Source organism: Neospora caninum, chromosome VIII (assembly GCF_000208865.1).
Source record: "Neospora caninum Liverpool complete genome, chromosome VIII".
Classification (NCBI taxonomy): Eukaryota; Apicomplexa; class Conoidasida; order Eucoccidiorida; family Sarcocystidae; genus Neospora; species Neospora caninum.
The window spans coordinates 4,817,204-4,835,605 of record NC_018395.1 but is presented as its reverse complement, the minus strand read 5'-3'; the positions used below and the strand labels follow the sequence as shown (position 1 = coordinate 4,835,605).

The 18,402-nt window shown below is 61.1% G+C and overlaps 1 protein-coding gene across 1 annotated transcript; it reads right to left on the bottom strand.

Moving 5' to 3' along the window:
* Positions 1–417: 417 nt before the first annotated feature.
* NCLIV_036050 (conserved hypothetical protein) lies at positions 418–16,987 on the bottom strand (the record flags this gene model as incomplete). The annotated part of the gene is made up of 8 exons (XM_003883807.1): positions 418–459; positions 1,248–3,596; positions 4,158–4,626; positions 5,014–9,006; positions 9,615–11,800; positions 12,422–13,234; positions 13,748–14,184; positions 14,578–16,987. 8 exons carry the CDS (start codon positions 16,985–16,987, stop codon positions 418–420), a joined length of 12,699 nt encoding a protein of 4,232 aa, XP_003883856.1.
* Positions 16,988–18,402: the final 1,415 nt, after the last annotated feature.

Below are 18,402 nucleotides of genomic sequence, written 5' to 3'. Positions count from 1 at the left end.
ACAGAGATAATCACCGTCACTTTCGGTTTTCCTTGATCTCGCATTCCAGATCCGTTCACGAGAGATACATAGGAAATGTTCTGACCCTGCCTAGCAAAGAGTCTAGGCGAGAACTGCGCATGCAGCGAAGGCTCTCCACGAAGCGGGCCTGCGAAGGGCGTCTTTCCCGTAGTTCTCAGAGCTGGCTCCTTCGGGCGACTCGCCTCGTGGCAGGCAGGCGCTCTCAGCACTCAAGCGGTCGCAGCCAACTGCGGGGGGGAAGACGGTTCGCGCCTTTCAGTGAAAAAACGTGTCTCAGAAAGATGGACAGCCCGAGGAAGAGAAGAAGGATCAGGTGCTCACAGCAAAGGAGAGCCTCGAAGAACAGAGGCGCGCGCGTCTCTCGCGGAGCTGCCGCCTCCCGAACTCGCGGGGTTTTCAGAGAAGGCCGCGACACGACTTCACAAGAACTTCCTGTCTCTTTAGAAAACACAAACAAAACAACGGGAGCCGACCACAGTTCACAACAGTGCCAAGAGATCCCACGCATGTACCTGCTTTTGTGCTGCAAATAAACTGTACATACAGATACATAGATGCACATGTACGAGTACATACATGCTGATATGCGTATACATATATATATATATATATATATATATATATATATAGTCTGCATATAGCGTTACCCGTGCGTGCGTGCTTTGGAAACACACCCTTTCGACTTTGTTCTGCTGAAAGCGAGCAAGGCAAACCTCAGAACAGGGCGAAACACATGCATGCACAGGCCGCTAAAACGAACCGTGCTGCGCATGCAGTGAAACTAGGACGTCCAGGCAGAAAATCGACCAGTATGAGAAACCCAAGACAAACGCGAAAAAGTTGACGTGGCCATCGAGACCCTGGAAGAGCACAGACCTCGGGTAGCGTCTCAGCCCCCATGTACCGCGTCGAGTTTCCATTGTTCTCTCCCCCCGCGCTTCCCTAGTTTCCCTTCATTCCCCTCCTTTCCACTCCTCTTCCCCTCTCTCGATATATATCTCGACTTCACAAGAAAAGTACTCTCTTTCGCTGTGCCATGTATTCTGAAAAAAAACGTCATAGCCCTTCTACGCTCGCTTCTTCTCTGTTCGTCGCGCTTTGCTCTTGCGTGTCTCCTTTTTTGATTCTTTCCCTCTTCCTCCAGTGTTTGTCGAGCTCTCTCCTGTCTTTCCTTTCCCTTTGGCGGTTGCTTTGACTCGCTTCTCTCTCTCTGCTCTCTCTCTTACGCTTCGTGCGGTTTCGCGTTCTCCCCGCTTGGCTGACCGCCCGCCTCGCCTTTCCTCTGAAACACACGCTGTCGTCATGCTCTTTCCGACTTCCGACGAGGCAAGATCCTCCCGTCGCCCCGTCGATGGCTGCTTGGAAAACTTGGCAGCTTGCGCTCCCCTCCGAGAGACAGGCACTTTCCGCACGTCTGGGCGAGGCGCGCGGACCGCACTCCTCGGACGTCGGCCCGCACACGCCCTGGATTTCTGTCTTTCTCTCTGAACAGACTTTGCCGACAGCGCATGCAATGGGCGACTTGTCGCGGCGGACTGCTTGCGACGACAAACTTCCCCGGGCTCGTCCTCGTCGTCGTCTTCCTCTTCTTCTCCCTCATCTTCCTCATCTTCTCCCTCATCTTCTTCTCCCTCATCTGCCTCATCTTCTTCCTCATCTTCTTCTTCGTCTTCTTCCTCATCTTCTTCTTCGTCTTCTTCCTCATCTTCTTCTTCGTCTTCTTCCTCATCATCTTCTTCTTCATCTTCTTCTTCGTCTTCGGACACTTCTCTCTTTCGCTTTTTGGGTTTTGCACTTTGCGGTTTCTGTCCTGTGCGGTTCTCGGGCTCTCGCGTTCCGTGAATTCCCTCGCAGGCCTCCACCTCTCGATCGAGCGCGTCAACCAGCTGCGCGAGTGTCTCTCCGCGCCGCTGCTCCGGCGCCCCCGCGTCCGCATGCATCCCCCACAGCCTCTCGAGCCGCTGCCGCCACGCGTCGCCGATCCGAGCAACGAGCGCCGCACTTTCGCGAGGGGAAAAGCCCGCCGCAGGTCGCGTCTCCGGCGGCAACGCGGCCTCGTCGAAGCGCTTTAGATCTGCCTGTCTGTGCGTCTCCGACACCCCGGCCTGCCTCAACCCACATCGCACATCGATCCTCGAACTCCGCGGCGCGTTGTGCGGTTTCGCGCCTCCATCAGAACTCGCTTCTTCGTCTTCAGACGCACCCGACAAAACGCCCGCCGGAGTTGCGCCGAAGGCGTGCTTCGGTTTGCTTACGGGCCGCCGTGCATGCCTTCGCAAACTCGGTCGCCTCGAGGCCGACGGAGAACGTGAAGACGACTCAGAGCACGTGTCTTCCTCGGCGGGCGCTTTCGCTCTCGTTCCTCTCCTTCCCACCTTCCTTCTCTTGGTAGCCTGTGCCGCACGGCCAGTGTGTCTACGCTTGTCTCTCCTTTCGCTCTCTCGGGCTCCTCCGCCGCGTCTGTCCTCGCTGGCGGATTCCCCTTCGGTCTCGGTCCTCGCATCCGGCTCGCGGTCCGACCCGCTCGCCACGGCGGGGCGTTCCCAGCTGCCGGCGTTCTTGCGCTGCCTGCTCTCTGCGCGTCTCTCTCTCGCCCCCTTTCCTGCGCAATCCGCGCGGCCCGCTGGCGCGAGTTCGCGATACAGGAGACACTTCGCCTCGTCGAGACGCGCGACGCGGAGCACTGCTCGCCGACAAAGGACCGCAAACCCAACGCAAAGAACCTGACACAGAAGAACGACGCTCCCCTCAAAGCTCTCCCCGCCATCTTCGCTGTCGCTCTCGATCGTTCCGTCTTCCGGTTTGGGAGCGTGCTGAAGCTCCGGGGACTGGAAGCGTTGCCGCGCTGCCTTCCCCCCAGCCTCGAGGCCGTTTCCGTCTTCGTCACGTCTTCCCCTTGACGTCTCAGTCGCCTCTTCCGCCCTCACCGCTTGACACGCGTTTGAGAAGAACAGCGCTTCTTCTTGTTCTTGGAGGACTTCGTGGAGCTGGCGCGTCCGCTCGTGCACGAGGTCAGCGAGGCGAGTCGCGAGCAGCAACGCGTCGCCTTCGCTCGCGAGAGGCACGGACAGAAGCAGGGAGACGGTCTGCTGTATGTACAGCAGAACGAGAACAGGGAGACAGAGGAGATTCAGAGAGAACGCCGGAAGAGCCGAGGGCAGGGCCGCCGAAGACGCCGAAAAGCTGAGACCGCCGGAAGCGGCACTATCAGGCGTCGCGCACGCAAGAGACGAAACGGCGTCAGCTCGCCCGAGGGCGAGGTAAATGAGAGAGCCTAGCCAGCGCATCGCCGGATGGAGAATCCATCTGAGGAGCGCGGCAGAGAGAGGCGAATTCACGTTCGAAGACGAGAAAGCCGAACCAGACGACCGTCTTTCGTCCGGGTTTGCCTCGCGGCCGCCTTGCACAGGAACGGGCGCAACCAGGCACGCAGGCGCAGAAGGAGAAGGCAAGAAACAAGCAGCGATCGAAGACGCATCCGAAGGCAAAAGCGTCAAGAGGAGCGCGAGGCGAGTCGGCTCCGCGAGACGATCCAGTTGCCCGGCCAAGGAACACAAAAGCTCTTCCTTCACAGCCTGAACAGAAAAGACAAGCAGAAACAAGACAAACACTTTCAAAGACGAAGGAGACAACCACCTGGAACTGCTCATGCATGCTATATATAATATATATATATATATATGCGTGCGCGTGCATGTTTAAACATAGAGACACTCTGCAGACTGCTATAGCGAGGTCGAGAAATCTGTGTTTGCATCCCCAGATCGAGGCGGATGGACGCTCCCCGTTCCCTGCATGCAGTCGAGAAGCGCGAATTTGCCGGTCTTCACTTGAGAGTGGCGACGAAGAGACACGGAAAGGCGTCTTCCGACACCGCCGGCAGGTCGAGACACCAGTCACACACCGCTCGGTCAATAAGGCTGTGCAGGCACAAGAAAACGTCTACCGCGAGGACACAAGACAGACACGGCCAGGAACGGAGATTCATGGCGCCTCTTCGGACCACGCAACCTGTCCAGAATTTGAGGGCGCTTGATTCCCAAGTATTCGTGGCTCTGGAGAGTGTGTCTCTCTCTGGCGGGGGTCACCAGCGGATTCTGCGGTCCCTTCGCGCCACTGCATGCGGCCTGACTCACGTGAGAGTCGCGACTCAAATGAAGATAGAGCTGCGAGAAGGGGGCGGCGGTCGTCCAGGCGGGAAGCAGCGCGAAGGGATCGGGCGCCACGGCCGTCAGCCACGCGCCAGTCTCGTCTTCGGGGCGCGTTGTGCGGTCGCGTCTTTCGCCTTCTCGCCTCGGATGCGCGACGCACTGCGATCCCTGCTTGTCGTTCTCCTGCGCGTCTGCTGCGCATGCAGGGAGGTAGGTGAGGGTGAACCGCACAGCCAGGAAGAGCGCCTCTTGAAGCCGAGAAGAGAGGAGACACGCGGAACGCCGAGCGGGTTTTGCGGAGCCTTCTCGCGGCGATGCAGAAGGGCCATGCGGTGACACAGCGCGAGACAGCGCATGCAGGAGGTCCCCGGCAGCTTGGCGCACAGCTGCCGACGCTGCACAGAGGCACGCAAAGGCGTGCCCGAACAAGTCGCCGGAGTGGACGAGGCCTTGCCTGAGGGGAGAAAAGGGCAGGAGACAGGAAAACAGACAATGCAGAGAAGAGGACCGGTTGTCTGCGTTCAGAGAGACGCAAGGCGACCGCCACACACGCTATGACAGCGGATCGACGAGTGCCAAGGTGATCGGTTTGCGGCACACTTCACGCTGTGCGGTTTCGGGTCTGCGTTTGTTGTTCGCTGTCTCGGGTCCCGTTGAAACGAAGCTCGTCGGCTGCCTCAACGCGTCTCCGTGAAGCTGCTCGGGCTTTTCGTTGCGCTTTACCCCTCTTCCCGTCACGCCGCTGCTTGCATGGCCTCCATGCGATCTTCTGCCGTCTTCGCTTCTTTCCCGTTATTCCCAGAGGCCGCAGCCTGCCTCGCCCCCGGCCCGCGCCTCTTACCTTTGAAACACACGGAGGACTTGGAGACAGAGCCGCGCACTGCGCTCGCTCAACCGACTCTGGTCGGCTGTCTCAGGCGGAGACAGACAAGGCAGGCGCGCAGTCTGCGCCCTTGGCGACAAAGATCGGAGGTAGTGCTGCCTTGCATGGAGAAGCATCTGGTGGGAGGGTAGGAGAATCTCGAGGAGGGCGGGGAGATGCACCGTGAGCGACTGCGCTGCTTCGCATGCAGAGATCGCTGCGCCTCCTGCCTGTTTCTCCGCGGTGGAACGCGTTTCCCCTCGGGCCAGCGAAGCGTCGCCCCTGCAGAGCGACGCGCAGCTCAGCATGTCCTTCGCTTCCCTGTTGCCTCTTCTCCCGGACACGCTTTTTCTCCCTCTGCGTGCGATCTCAGAGGAAGGGGAAGCGCACGCGCAAGGCCCACAGGCCTCGCGACAGCACGAAGACAGAGGAAGACTGGACACGTCCGCAGTTGCAGCCACTGTCTGGGGACGAGGAGGCGTCGCGCTACCTGCCGAGAGACTCGGGAGGTGAAGCCTCGCGAAACGGCTGTTGCTCGGGGCAGAAAGGAAGGGTGGTTCCCTGCAGGACGTCTCAGCACCCCGGGGTCTGGTGCCCGAATGCGGAGTGGGCGGCGCGACCTGGCGAGAGGCTTGCGATCCCGCGCGCGTTTGCCTCGACGCCGCATGCGCTTCAAACGCCAAGAGGAGGGACCCCAGACCCTGGAGCGCAGCTTGGAGCTCCGGCGAGTCGCGACACCCCACGACCTCAGAAGACAGTTCCCATCCTTGTGCGTCTTGTTCTTCCTTGGCGTGAGGCAACGGGTCCGCGGCGCTGCCAACTCTCCACGGCAAGGCGGCACACTGGGGTGCGCCCTCGGGAGAGCGCCAAGACGAGAAAGAATCCGACCCCGCGACGACGCCGGCTGCTGCGAGCTGAGGCGTCGCCGTCGCGAGCGGTCCCAGCGCTTCGTCGGGCAGAAAGGAGTCGCGTCTTTTGCAAATTGTCAGGCGTCGCCCAGACGCCCCGCGCGCGAGGACGGCCGCAAAGAGTGTATGTACACTCCGGTGGCAAACGAACGCCGGCTGGCTGCCGAGGAAGTGTGAAAACGACCGCCAGACGACAGAACCGGGGAGCCTGAGGACCTCGAGGAGAAACAGCAAGTCGACAAGAAGCCCAAAGAGCGCCGCAGGGAGGTCCCAGCTGCCGCCCCAGATCTCGCGGCTGCACTCGTGGAAGCCGTCGCGGCCACCGCGCGCAAACTCCCCGTCACTCCCCTCGTCGGTGTCTTCCGCGTCTTCGGATTCTCGCCAGTTTCCAGCGGGCGACGCCGACCGGGCGTGCAGGCGCGGAGACGCTACCGCAGTCGGGAAGGCGGAGAAGGAGAGAACGGAGCGGGGCGGAGCGAAGGGCGCGACAGAAGGAAGGTGCGGCGTCAGAGCGCGAATAGCTTGACGCAGAAGACTCAAACGGATTTGGCACGAAGGAGTGAACTGGCGAAGACCGCTGGGAGGCACATTCACCGCTCGACGCACTGAGGCGTCGCCATGCGACGACTTGGGTTTTCCGAGCACAGACTTCCGGGTGCTTCCGTCATCGCGAGACGGTGTGTGTGAACACTCTTCGACTTTCCCCTCCGCTCGTCGGCCGCCTGGGAAATCCTCTCCCGCCTCGCCTGCACACGCGCCACGACACGCCCGCTGCGTTGCTCCCTCTTCTCCCCCGACAGTTACTTCGTCCTCCCCCTCGCCCGAGGCCGGCAGGTCATTGACGAAGTCGCGAGCGAAATCGAGCTCGCAGAAGAGACGCGCCGCGACCCAGGACGCGTACTGGGCGTGGTGGAGTCCTTCCGCGAGAGTCGCAGGGCGGTCGGCATCTCGCGAGAGCGACGCGACGACAGAGAAGGGCGCGAAAGCAGAGACAGAAGACGAAGCTCGTGTCGGCGTAGGTTCGACCTTCGCCGCGCTCGCCTCGAGGCTTCCTTCCCGTCGAGCCTTCTCGTTGTCTCCACTGTCTCCGCTGGTGATGGTCGGCCTCTCGCTGCCCTCGTCGTTCTCGCGCTTTGTCCCTCCTTGCAGTCGCTTGTGCTCTTCCGCTCCTCCCTCTCCTGTCCCGTTCCCCGTGTCCTCGGTCTTCTCTCGGAGGCGCTCGCTTGCCTGGGGCCTCGTTCCGAAGGCGCTGTCCGACCTCTCCATAGCCAGGGCTCCGAGCTGCGCTCGCGCGTCGTACAGCGGCGCCAAACTGCATGCGACGAGCTTCCCCACGTGGATCTCCAAGTCGCCCGTGACGCAGGTCGCGGCGGTGTACAGACACCGCACGCCGTCCTTCACGACGAGGGGCTCGAGCTCAACCAGCCGGCGGATCTCCTCCAGAGCGCCCTGCAGTTCCCTTTTCAGGCAGCTGAAAAGAAGCGAGTTCTCCCGGACCTCGCCAGCGCCCTCGCGTCCACATCTGTCTCTCCACCTCGCCTCTTCCTCTGCCTCGTCGCGCGCCTCCTCGAGTCGCTCCTGTCGCCGTCCCCGCTCGCTCGCCCCCACGACTGCGCAGAGCGTCGCGATGAAGCTGAGGGCCTTGCCGAGGAGCGTGGTGGTGTGGGGCGGGAACGGCGGCGAGGCCTTGAAAAGGGGAAGTACCAGCGGCAGCCCCGACCGCACGAGAAGCGCGCGCGCGCAGAACGGATCTCCCGCACCGAGAAAGTCGCGAGACAAATCCAGGAGGCGGAAAGCCGCAAACACATCCGGGGCAACCCACGAGAGGCGCGCCAAAAACGCCCCTGGAGGCGCCGACTGCTGTGGAGAGAGGTCGCAACGCAGAAAGAGCCGCAGGACTGCTTCCAGCCAGCAGTGAACAATCTGGCGGACGCGGTCGGCCGGCGTCTGGTCGGTCTGGGCGTGGCGCATTTTCGTGAATCCCGGTGAGCCGAGAGCGCGGGAGACAAAGGGTGGAGAGGGTGGGCGCAGCGAAGCAAGAGGCGAGCGCGTCCGGGAGACGTCTCCGGCCGCCTGTCGCTTGCAGCGCGGCGTCGCCGTCGCGTCGACAGGGTCCAACACGAGAGCGTCTGCAGCCGCTTCATCGCGGTTGAAAAGGTCCACGACGCGCACCAGCAGGCGCTGCAGAAAGGGAGCGTCCTTGTCGGGAAGAGGTTCGTAGTCGCGAACCGCGTCGTCTGGCCGCGTAGAAGTTTCCGCCTCTCCGTTCCGACCTTCGCTCGGCCAGGGTCTGCCGCGCACTGAAGCCGCCACGTGCGAAAGCAGCAACACGAGAGCCGCCGGAGGCCTCCAAGGCAGAGAAGACGAAGACAGCGACGAAAGAGGAGAAGAGAGAGGAGAAGAAAGAGGAGAAGAGAGAGCAGAAGAGAGAGAGGACGGAAAGGAGGACAGGCGTTTGTCTTTCGGAGGGGACAAAGGCGGAGCAGAGGCTTCGTGCCTGGCAGATGCGAAGGGCAGAACAAAGAAGAACTGAGCGAAAAGGTCGGCGATGCACGCGCGCAGGTGGCGACTCTCCACTCCAGGCGCATACAGCCGGCGGGCGAGCGAGAGAAAGGCGTCGCAGGTTGCCTGAAAGCGCTCGGGAGAAAGCGAAACAGAAGCGCGCGACGGGGAGGGCTCGAACAGCAGGCCTGCGTGCGCGCTCGGGGCATTCAAATAGTAGTTCTTTAGCATGCGGACCGCCTGGAGGCGAACGGCGGGCGAAGGGTCGTGAATGAGAGAAGACGCGAGGAAGGCGGCAAAGAGGTCCGCGCTTGGCCGTGCGCTGTCGCCGCTCCCGCCCGCGGCGTCGCCCTCGTTGGCTGTCTCTGCTGTCCCCGACAAAGACGCCGGGCGACGGGAGAAAGGCGAAAAGAAAACCTTTTCGATGACGGCGAGCGCCCGATCGCGAATCGCCGGCGCAGAGTCTCGCAGTGAGTCCCACAAGGCCTGCTGAAGATTGGAGGTCTCGAGCGCCGTGGGTCTGTGCTGGAGACAGCTGGCCAGAGCGGTGAGAGCCGCGCGTCTGACAGACAAAAGCGCAAAGACCGGTCGCGGGCGAGGGGGGTCGAGCGACGTGGCGGAAAGGCGTGCAGCGAGAGACGAACGGCAGAGCGAACGCAGCGAAGCGAGAAAAGAGCAGAAAAAGCGCACAGCGTATGTTGCACGACAAGGGGCGAGACGGTTAGACGCCACACCGAGAGAAGAGAGAGACGGAGGCATCGGAGCATCGGAGACACGCAAGACGGAGAAAAGGAAACCCAATAACGACAGCGGAAAGTGCCGGGTCTCGCCGAGAGGCTGAGGAGACGACCCAGAGCGAAGAAGTGAAGAGAGGAACGAAACAAACGAGGACGAACGAGAGAAAGACGCCATCGGAGCGTGTGGGGAAAGAGGGGGGAAAGACCAGAGTCCTCAGCAGCGAGGAAAAGAGGAAAAGGCTGCTTGGCAAGTCTCGCCGTGTTCGGTTTTCGCCTCCCTCTTGCACATTCGCCACTTGAGCGTCTCGGAAAAAAATCTAGAGGACGCGCCATGAACCTCGACCGGACTGCAATGCTCAGCGTTCGCGCCCGTCTTTTCTCTGTACTCCCGACACAAGGGCAACTGAACAGCGCTGGCATCGAAACTGCTTACTTGACGCCGACGCTGTATCGTCGAGGGAGAGACGCCTGAACTGCAAACATGGAAAGCACGCAGAGGTCCTTGAAGAACACACTGACGACCTCCGTCTCCCAAACGCTCATTGCTTGGCCATCATCGAAACCAGCCGACTCCTCTTCTTCTAGTGCTTCCTTCATTCGGTTAAGACGACCTCCACAGCCGATATGCACGCCGTTCTTCCTGCGCGTTTCCGAAGGTGTCTCTAGCTCGCCACACAGTCCTGCGTCGCTCCACAGTCGTCCCTCGACTGTCTCCTCTGGTGTGTCCTTCTCGGAGTCGGGCCTGCCTTCTTCGGCCTGCTTCCTCTGGAGGCGAAGACGCTTCGACAGCCCAAACCCGCGGGTCATCCTGACCCCTGCGCTCCACTCCAGAGCGCATACAACGTCCCACACTGCGCCTTCCTTGACGAGGGAGGACGCGGACGGGGCCGCATGCAACGGCGGCTGTCGTCGTCCCTCAGCCGCATCTGGCCCCGCTTCTTCACCTCTGCCGTTAACGCGGACAGGCTCCGCGTGCGAAGGCTTTCTCTCTGTGCCTGCCTCCGCGCCGTCTCTTTGCTGCCGAAGCTTCCGAGACGCAGCGCCTCGCTTCTGTCGCCCGCGCGGCTCCGGCGCGACGGGCATGTCTCCGTCTCCGCGTGAGGCTTTGGGCTCCAGAGACGGGCCCGTAAAGGAGACACGTCTCCCCGCCGCGTCCAGAAGGGACAGTGCAACCATACGAGCAGACACTTGATCGACGTGTCCCAGCGAAGTGGCTGTGTCGGCCGGTTCCACGGGCGCCAAGGCCTCGAGTGCGAGTTCGAGCACAGGGCAGCTGTCCCCTCGGCTTCTGGCTCCTCGGGTGCCGGCTCGCCGCGGCGGCACCGCGCACGCGGATAGATACTCTTGGGGTCCGCCGAAACGCATGCACGAGGCTCGGCCGCCCGGACCGTTCAGATGGGCCAGCAGGAGACACGCATACACGAGGTGGTGAGGCAGGAAGGGAAGGAGATCTTCTTCGCTTTCTGCCGCGTGAAGCCACGGGCCCCGCCTCGACCGCGTTTGCCTCGAAGGCTCGCCCTTCGTTGCCCCGGATCCAAGGCTCTCTCCAGCGGCATCAGCTGCTTCTCTCGGCGTTTTCCGGGCCCCTAGGAACCGTCCCTCAGTCGGCTCTGTGCCGACTGCGCCCCCAGGCGATGTCGACAAGAACGCGAGAAGCGAAGGCTCGCAACGCTCCGCCGACACCTTCACACCGTACGCCACTATCCGGCGAAGCGCACAGCCTTCGCAGAGCCACCAGGTGTCGGCGAGAAGAACCGTTGGGTCCAAAGTTCTTTCCGCTTCTCCAGCGTTGAGTGGCGGGGCGGGCCCCGTTTCTGAGGCCGCGCTAGGCACTGCGGAGACTCCCTGGTCGCCTACGCCCGCGCACGACGCATGCGCGAACGCCCCGCAATCGGGACACTTCACCAGAGCAGTCAGAGTGGCAGAAGGAAACTTTGATTCTTCTCGGGGTCGAGGCCGGGGTTGGCTCTCGTCATTTGCTGCGGCCTCTGAAGCGAACCGGCTGGGAAGCACAGAGGCGCTGCAGACACAGCACTGCGCGTCTGGTCCCGAACGCGAACCCGCCTCCTGAGAAGAAGAGCGAGAGGACGCTATCGCGCAGCGAGCAGAGTGTGTCTCAGAGTCTCTGGAGGTCCGTTCCGTCTCGTTTGGGCGCGCTTCGCAGGCGCTGTTGGCCGGCTGCAGCGCCCGTGCGTCGGCGGTCTCTCCGCTTGTCCCGTGGATTCCTTGGCAGCCCACAAGCGGCCGAACGGGGACGGGCCGAGAAGGCCCTGAGGAAGGAGCGTCGAAGCGCCGAAAGAGAAACGGGGCAGCCGCCGAGAGAAGGTACAGCCCGTTCTCAGCCAGAGAAAAGAGGGCGCCAAGCGAGGAAGGAAGCAACGGAGCCGAGCCCGCAGAAGACAGAGACCCTCGAGACTGGAGGCCGGCAAGAGGTGGAGAGTAACTCTGACTGAGAAGGACACTCGCCAGCAGCGGCAGGTGCTCGTCTTCGCGGTTCTGCCGCAGCTGCGCCGCCAGCTGGGGGCTGACGGGGAGGATGCAGAGCAGCAGGTGCAAAAGAGACGCCACGAGCGTCCGAAAGAGGAGAAGCGCGCCTGGAAGAGACGGATAGAAACTCATCTGAGAAGAAACGGAAGTGGCAAGGAACAATCCACAGTCACGCGAAAAACCAGGATGCCGCTCGTCCCTCCAAAGGCAGATATATATATATATATATAGGGAGCAAGGCACAGATGGATCTAGATAGATATATGCCGATACATATATATATATATATATATATATATATATGTACACATGCATGTGGGTGTCCAGAGCGTTTTGTGGCTGTGTGGGTTGTCGGTTGTCGCTTTCGAGAACAAACGCAGCGCCCGAGAAGGCCGCGAACTGACGGCGCAGTCGAGGCCACGAAAGGGCGAGGGGAGGGGGAAAAGGCAGTTGTTGAGAGAGATAGTCAACCCCGACGTGCACATGTGCAAAAGGTTGGTCGGCAGCGCGGGCGCCACGGCCGCCGAGCCCTAGACTGCACGGCTCCGACAGAGCAACGGAGACGCGGAGACAGCTCGCTCGGGAGGCTCGAGCCGACAGGGAGATGCGGCTACAATCCGAGGATTCGAACTCCCAAGATTATCTCGCCTGTCATCCTCGGCGTGGGATCAGAGGATGCTAAACTCAGGCAAACCAGCCCCGGCTGTGAGATGAGAAAGGCGAGCAAGCTCCCACGCCTCGTGAAAAACTTACCACGCCCCACTCTTCGATGAGTCTCCTCACCACCGCCCGACTTGCCGACGCCGCGCCGTCGGTCCCTTCTGGCCGATCTCCGGTCAGCAGGAAGGCCCGTTCAAAGCTTTCCTGGAACTCGAGCAAGACCTCGTCCGTTTCGCACTCGCCTCCATCGGTCTCGTCCGCAGGCTCGCCGTGTCTTCTCTCGTGGCTGCTCCTGCCTCGGCGCTTGCCAGCGAGACAAAGCTCCAAGCATCCGCCGCGGCTGCTCCAGCCGCCTCGTCCTCGAAGGTTTTCGATTTGTTTCATGCCTTCCGGGAATGCGCGAGTGAGGAGCAAACGCGAAACCAAGAGCGCCACGTGCTCGCCCCGCAGCAGAGCGCGCGCCAGGCTCTGTCTGGCAGGTGTCTCCTCGCCCCCTGTCTCTCCAGCCCGGTCGTTCACGGATAGACAGTCGCGCCCAGAGGGGCAGTTGCGCTTCTCTCTCGCCGTCGCATTCTGCCTCGCAGCCGCGCCGGCGCCCGAGCGAATTGCCCAGGCGAGGGCAAATCCTGTGCGCTGCCGCAGTTTGGGAAGAAAGAGACACTGGAGGAGACGCGGGAGGAGGAGGGCGACGGGAAGCAGGTGAGGCGTCACAGCGCGCAGAGGCGGAAAGGGCGAAGCAGAGGACGAAAACTGCGAGACCCGCGGAGCATGCGATGCATGCGGACCCGCCGACGGCCCAGCTCCGGAGCGTGACGCTCGAGAAGCGGCGAGACGGGAAGAGAGCGGCAAGGAGGTCACCAGAGCGATGAGGAGGGAAGGCCGCAAAGAAGGGATCTCGACGAAATACTGAAAAAAGAGAAACGCGCGGGGGCTCACACTTTTTTGGGTCTATATATCTACCGGTTGCTTCGTGGGCTCTCGTCGACCTATTGTGATGTCGGACGATAACCAAATTCACCTCTCTTTCGCTGCGTCAGCCGCGCGTCCTTGCGTTTATCCCGGCTCCTTGTTCGCCCTTTTTCTCCGGAGCCTCCGTTGTATGCTTCCTTGCCCTCGCATCCGGTCACTCGGCTACTTTTCAGCCCCGACTTACATCGCGTGTTCGTACCCCTCACTTCGCTGCTCCGCAGTGTATCTCTCCTCACTCCCCACTTTCCGGTGCGTCGTCTTCTCCACGCCGTCTGCCTACCTTGTTCAGTCACCCGCTTGCACTAGATTCCTCAAGAATCCGTCTTCTCTCTATCTGCGGGCAGTCGCTCTGCTGTTCTTCCCTGTCTCCCTTTCGCGCTTCCTTTCTTCCCCCGCCCCGCTCCACGTCTCCCTTGCCCTTTCCGATTCTTCCCAGCGGGAGTCTCTTACCGTCGTTAGAAGATCCGCGACTTCCTGCAGCGCCTCGGAGTCTCGCACAGGGAGACTCGCGCAGCCCTGCTGGGCGACGAGCGCCGCGAGCCCAGCGACAACGAGGTGAAGTTCCTCCGTGTTGAACGAAGCCGACAGGCCAGAGGAAAAGGCAGCAGAGACAGGGGCAAAGGCGAGCGAGGTCGGCGCAGGCAGAGCCGGAGGGGAAAGCGCGACTGGAGGCGCCAAAACGCCCCCGCGTGCGAGTGTCTCTGCCCTCAGCGCAGTTCCGGACACAGACCCAGAGGCCCCAGCAGACGACGAAACGAGGAGCAGATTTCTCCGAAGAAGCCGGCAAATGCATGCAAACAAAGTGAGGAGGTTGGACCTTGCAGCAGAAGAAAGCACCCGGTGGAGCCGCAGCATGGGCACATCCCCACTCAACTCCTTGGCGGGGCCTACAGAAGGACAAGGACAGACACGGAAGCCGCGGCAGTCAACGGCGCATCCTGCCAATCGTTGTGTCTGCATCGAAGCTGGAATCGACTCTCAGAAACGACCGCGAGACGCGCTCGAGACACTCAACACTCGTTCTCTCTTTGTGGACGCGAAAGAGCGGAAACAAGAACTGAGTCTGGGCCTACACACAGTCGGAACCTTCTTGAGGGCGCAGGGGTGAATCGTCCGTTCACAGCGCCAGAGGACAGACGGTGGAGAGTGAGAGGAACCAGAAAAAAAGCCGTCCCGGAATGACGAGCCGAGCGCGGCCCAGGAAAACCCTCGTGCAGCCTAGCGGCACCTAGGAGGAACGAGCACAAAAGTAGACTAGAGTATGCATGCCTTTAGTCTACCTGAGAGCAGGAAGAGGATGGCGACGGTTTCCTTGCACTGGCGCTTGAGGCCGTGGGCGAGGCAAAGACGCCACGACGCACGTGCTCCCCTCGTCGCGTCCTCGACTGCGCCCCGTCCGCTCTCCGCTGTCTCCTTTCGGTCTCCGTTCTCGCCTCTCTCAAGAGACTGGTCCCTCGGCGGCGCGCCGCCCTGAGCCGAAGGAGAAGAAGAAGAAGAAAGGGTGGGGGCGCCATCGTCTGGGACGGGCAGCGGTGGGAGGGCACGGAGAAGAGCGACGGTGTGGAGAAGAAAAATGCTTACAGCGAAGGAGGAGCACAAAGTCGTCACGCGCTCAGAAAGCCATGCCTCACAGTTGTCTCCATCTGTTTCATCTTCGTCTTGGGTTGTCACTTCGTCCCCGCCTTTCGCCGTGTTCTTTCTCTCGCTTCCGCGCAGCTGACGCTTCTTGTTCGCGTCTCGCCGCTCTGCCCCGGCCCTCGGCTTCTTCTGCCGGCGGTTCGCGGTGCGCGGCGGAAGCGAAAAGGAACGAGGCTCTGAGCCTGGCAAGCTGTGCAGTTCATCTGCGATTCGTCGAAGCGTAATTTCTGTCATCGGGCGAAGTGGGGCATCTCCGACCCGCGTGGCGCTCAAAAGAGTTTCCCGCAGCACCGCGAGACTCGCCTGTCGTCTCTGCGCCTTCTCTGTCTTCGCCTTCTCTGTCTCCTCCGTTTCTTCCTCCTCGGTCCTCGAGCTCGCGCTTGTCGCCCCGCGAAGAGCCGCTTCCTGCTCGCCGCCGGCCCCCGGTGAGGAGACACCTGTCTCCGGCGGTTGGCGTTCGAGGGAACTCCGAAGGGCTGAGAAGGCTTTCGCTGCTTGCAGAGAAAGGCGCAGAAGGCGGGCGGCACGAGCTTCGCCTCCGTCGTCTCGCACGAGATCGGTCCAGTCGCGCGCGAGGTGTGCAGCTTGTCGACTGAGACTCAGCGTCTCGTCCGTCTCGTCTTCCACTTCGATTCCCGTCGGCGAACGGGCGCTTTCCGAAGCCGAAGGCAGCCCAGAGCCGTCGCCCCCTTCCGGGGCAGTGTCATTGCAGAGAGCCGAAGAGGAAAAGGAAGACGAGCAGCTGTGGCTGTCGCGTCCCGCCGTCGGCTTTCCACTTTCGTCTGTTTCGCCTTTCTTCTGAGTTCGATTCACGCCTCCGGCGTTTCCAGTGCAGGCGCCAAGGGGCTCAGAAGCCGAGAACGAGGCCGTTTGCGCGAGCGGCGCCGTCAGAAGCAACGCAGCCCCTGCGAAGTCGCGCTTCTCCAAAACGGCCCTCAGGATGTCTTCCTCGTTTCCCTGGCGCCCCGCCGCGCCTGCGGCTAGATCGCCTCCTACCGCGCGACGATACGCCGCATGCTGTCTGAGCACCTGCTCCAGAGGGTTTGCTTTGCCCCCCTTGGCCCGAGACGACGGAGACGCCCTTAGACCCATAGAGGCACGCGCTGCCTCGCGTTTGCATGAAGTCTTCTTTCTCCCCTTCATGGCATCTTGTGGGCACGACCGGGTTGTGCAAGGGACACTCGACGCCTCGATCGCTTCTCGCTTTTCGAGATTTCCAGATTCGTCACCTGCGAGGTCGGAGGCCTGATGTCCCGTCGGCACGCCTCCCTCGACCCTTGTCGCCCCTGCATCTCTCCCGCGACCTTCAGGCGTCTTCGCTCCTCTCTGCTCGTTGCTCTCGGCTCCACGCCCCGAGGCATCGGCTCCACTGCATGCGTGCGGGTGCCCAGAGACCTTCCCACCAGCCTGCGGGCCTTCCTGTGTGTCGCCTTTCTCTCCGCCTACAGCAGGCCGACTTGGCGCGTTTCCTTCGCTCGGCTCGGCGCCGCACGCGCCTGTCTCCTCCTCACTGGTCTCCAGAGTGTCTCTCTCCTCGCCATCGAAGGGCGGAGACACAGTTCGCGGCTCCAGGCTCTCCCCAGCCGGGGCCCGTGACGCGCGAGAAGAAAACGAAGCAGGTAGAGACTGGCGAAGTGGAGACGGATTCAAAGACGTTGTGCCTACCAGCACATCTCGCTGAAGTTGGGTCACCTCTCGGTTGGGAGGGGAGGAGTCTAGACTGGGTGGGAAACTGGGGCTCACGTTGAGTGCGTTTTCTCGCGGTGCCGCGAGCCTCTCTGACTGGTTTTCTGTGTTTTCTTTGCCCTCGAACCCAAGCGAAGAGTACACTCCGTCCTCGCGCGCCTCTGCATTGGCCTCCGGCGCAGCCCCGGCAAGGTGCCGGGTTCGCGTGGCGGCGAGTTTCGAAGAAAACACCTTTAGGGACCGACACGGAGACGCCACGATCCCCCCCACCGTGCAGAATCGCCGTGGAGGAACAAGACCAGGAGAGCGCCGGAACGGAGAAGACACAGGGGCGGGATGAGAGGCCGAGCGGGTATGTTCCTCCATGAAGGAGGGAGAAGGAGCAGGAAAGACCAAAAAGCTGCCGGGGCAACAAAAAGACGACGCAGAAGGGAGCACGAGAAAGCCAGCTGCGTGACGTGATTCGCGTCACATGTTTCTGGTAGAGATCTCGGAAAGAAAACATGCAAAGGGCGCTGGAGACGAGAACTCCCAAAAGCTACTGGGAAGGCTTCTGTCGTGCGAGCTCGGGCATGACGTGTAATGACATTTGACTACCACATACAGCTAAATAATCCCACGTGAACCGAAAAGCGTTCTTCTTGTCGTCAGGCGTTTCTGCCGGCAAACACAAAGTGAATTCCTCTGTCCTTCGGAAACCAACAAAGTCGCGGAATGTCAGGCAGAAAACTTCCGAATGCCAAGGCGCGAAAGACAAAACGGACGAGAAGTGGATTATGACAGACAAAAAGATCATTCCCTATACACGTACGCCGAATGCGTACTTGATACACAGATTACAGGTACCGCAGTTATATCGACATTCGTGTACAAGAACCGATACGAGGTGATTCATATGTGGCCTAGACCTAGTGCGTCAAGTTACTTTCCCAGAGGTCCGCGTTGTGAGACACCGCGGAACCACCGCCGAGGGTGTTCTCTCTCGGGTAAACGTTCCACCTCGCTGAAGCAAAGAGAACGAATTCAGAGCACAGCCAACTCGAGGGCAACCAGTATACCATGTGGGTATGGAGGGAAGAGGACGAGCTCGGTAGCGGTTCGAGGTACGAAACGGCGATCTTCTCTTCGCCGCCCGTCAATCCTCACCACACGTAACTGAAGCAGGTTCCGTATGGAGCGTCTGGGCGTTCCCAGTGTACTCGGGAAGGCGAGGTCTGGGGAGATGGAGATGCGTCGGTCGTGGAAGGCTTATTTTCCCGAGCAAGATCTCCAGGAAACAAGAAGTGACATTATTGCGAAACGGCACGCGTCATAAATGAGAAGAAAACAGGTGGAAGGGCCAACTGAAGGTCAAGATCGGGACTGTCGCGATGTTACGGGGCAGTTGCGCTGGCTCTCCAGACGACAAGCACTCGTCCGGACTACGATCGTCCTGCGTACGCGCTCACAGCACACTGACATGCCCAGGGGTTGGTGGCCGACACGTCTGAGGGCGTTTTCCCCGCTCCTTGGAGGAGAATGCACAACGGCGGAGACGCAGCAAAGACAAGAGCGCAAGAAACACGGAAACTATTTTGAGGTGTGTACAGAGAGAACCCGCGTGCAGGGGGGCGATGACAACTGGGCACGACGGTTATCGATCGGCCAGCCGAGGTCGAGTATGCCGGCTCTTCATTAAGAAAGGGGACGAGAGCTAATCGGTTGCAGGGAAAATAGGTGTTTTTATTGACAATGCGCCGCTCTGTTTCAGAGGCTGAGCGGCTTTACACAGAAACAGAGAG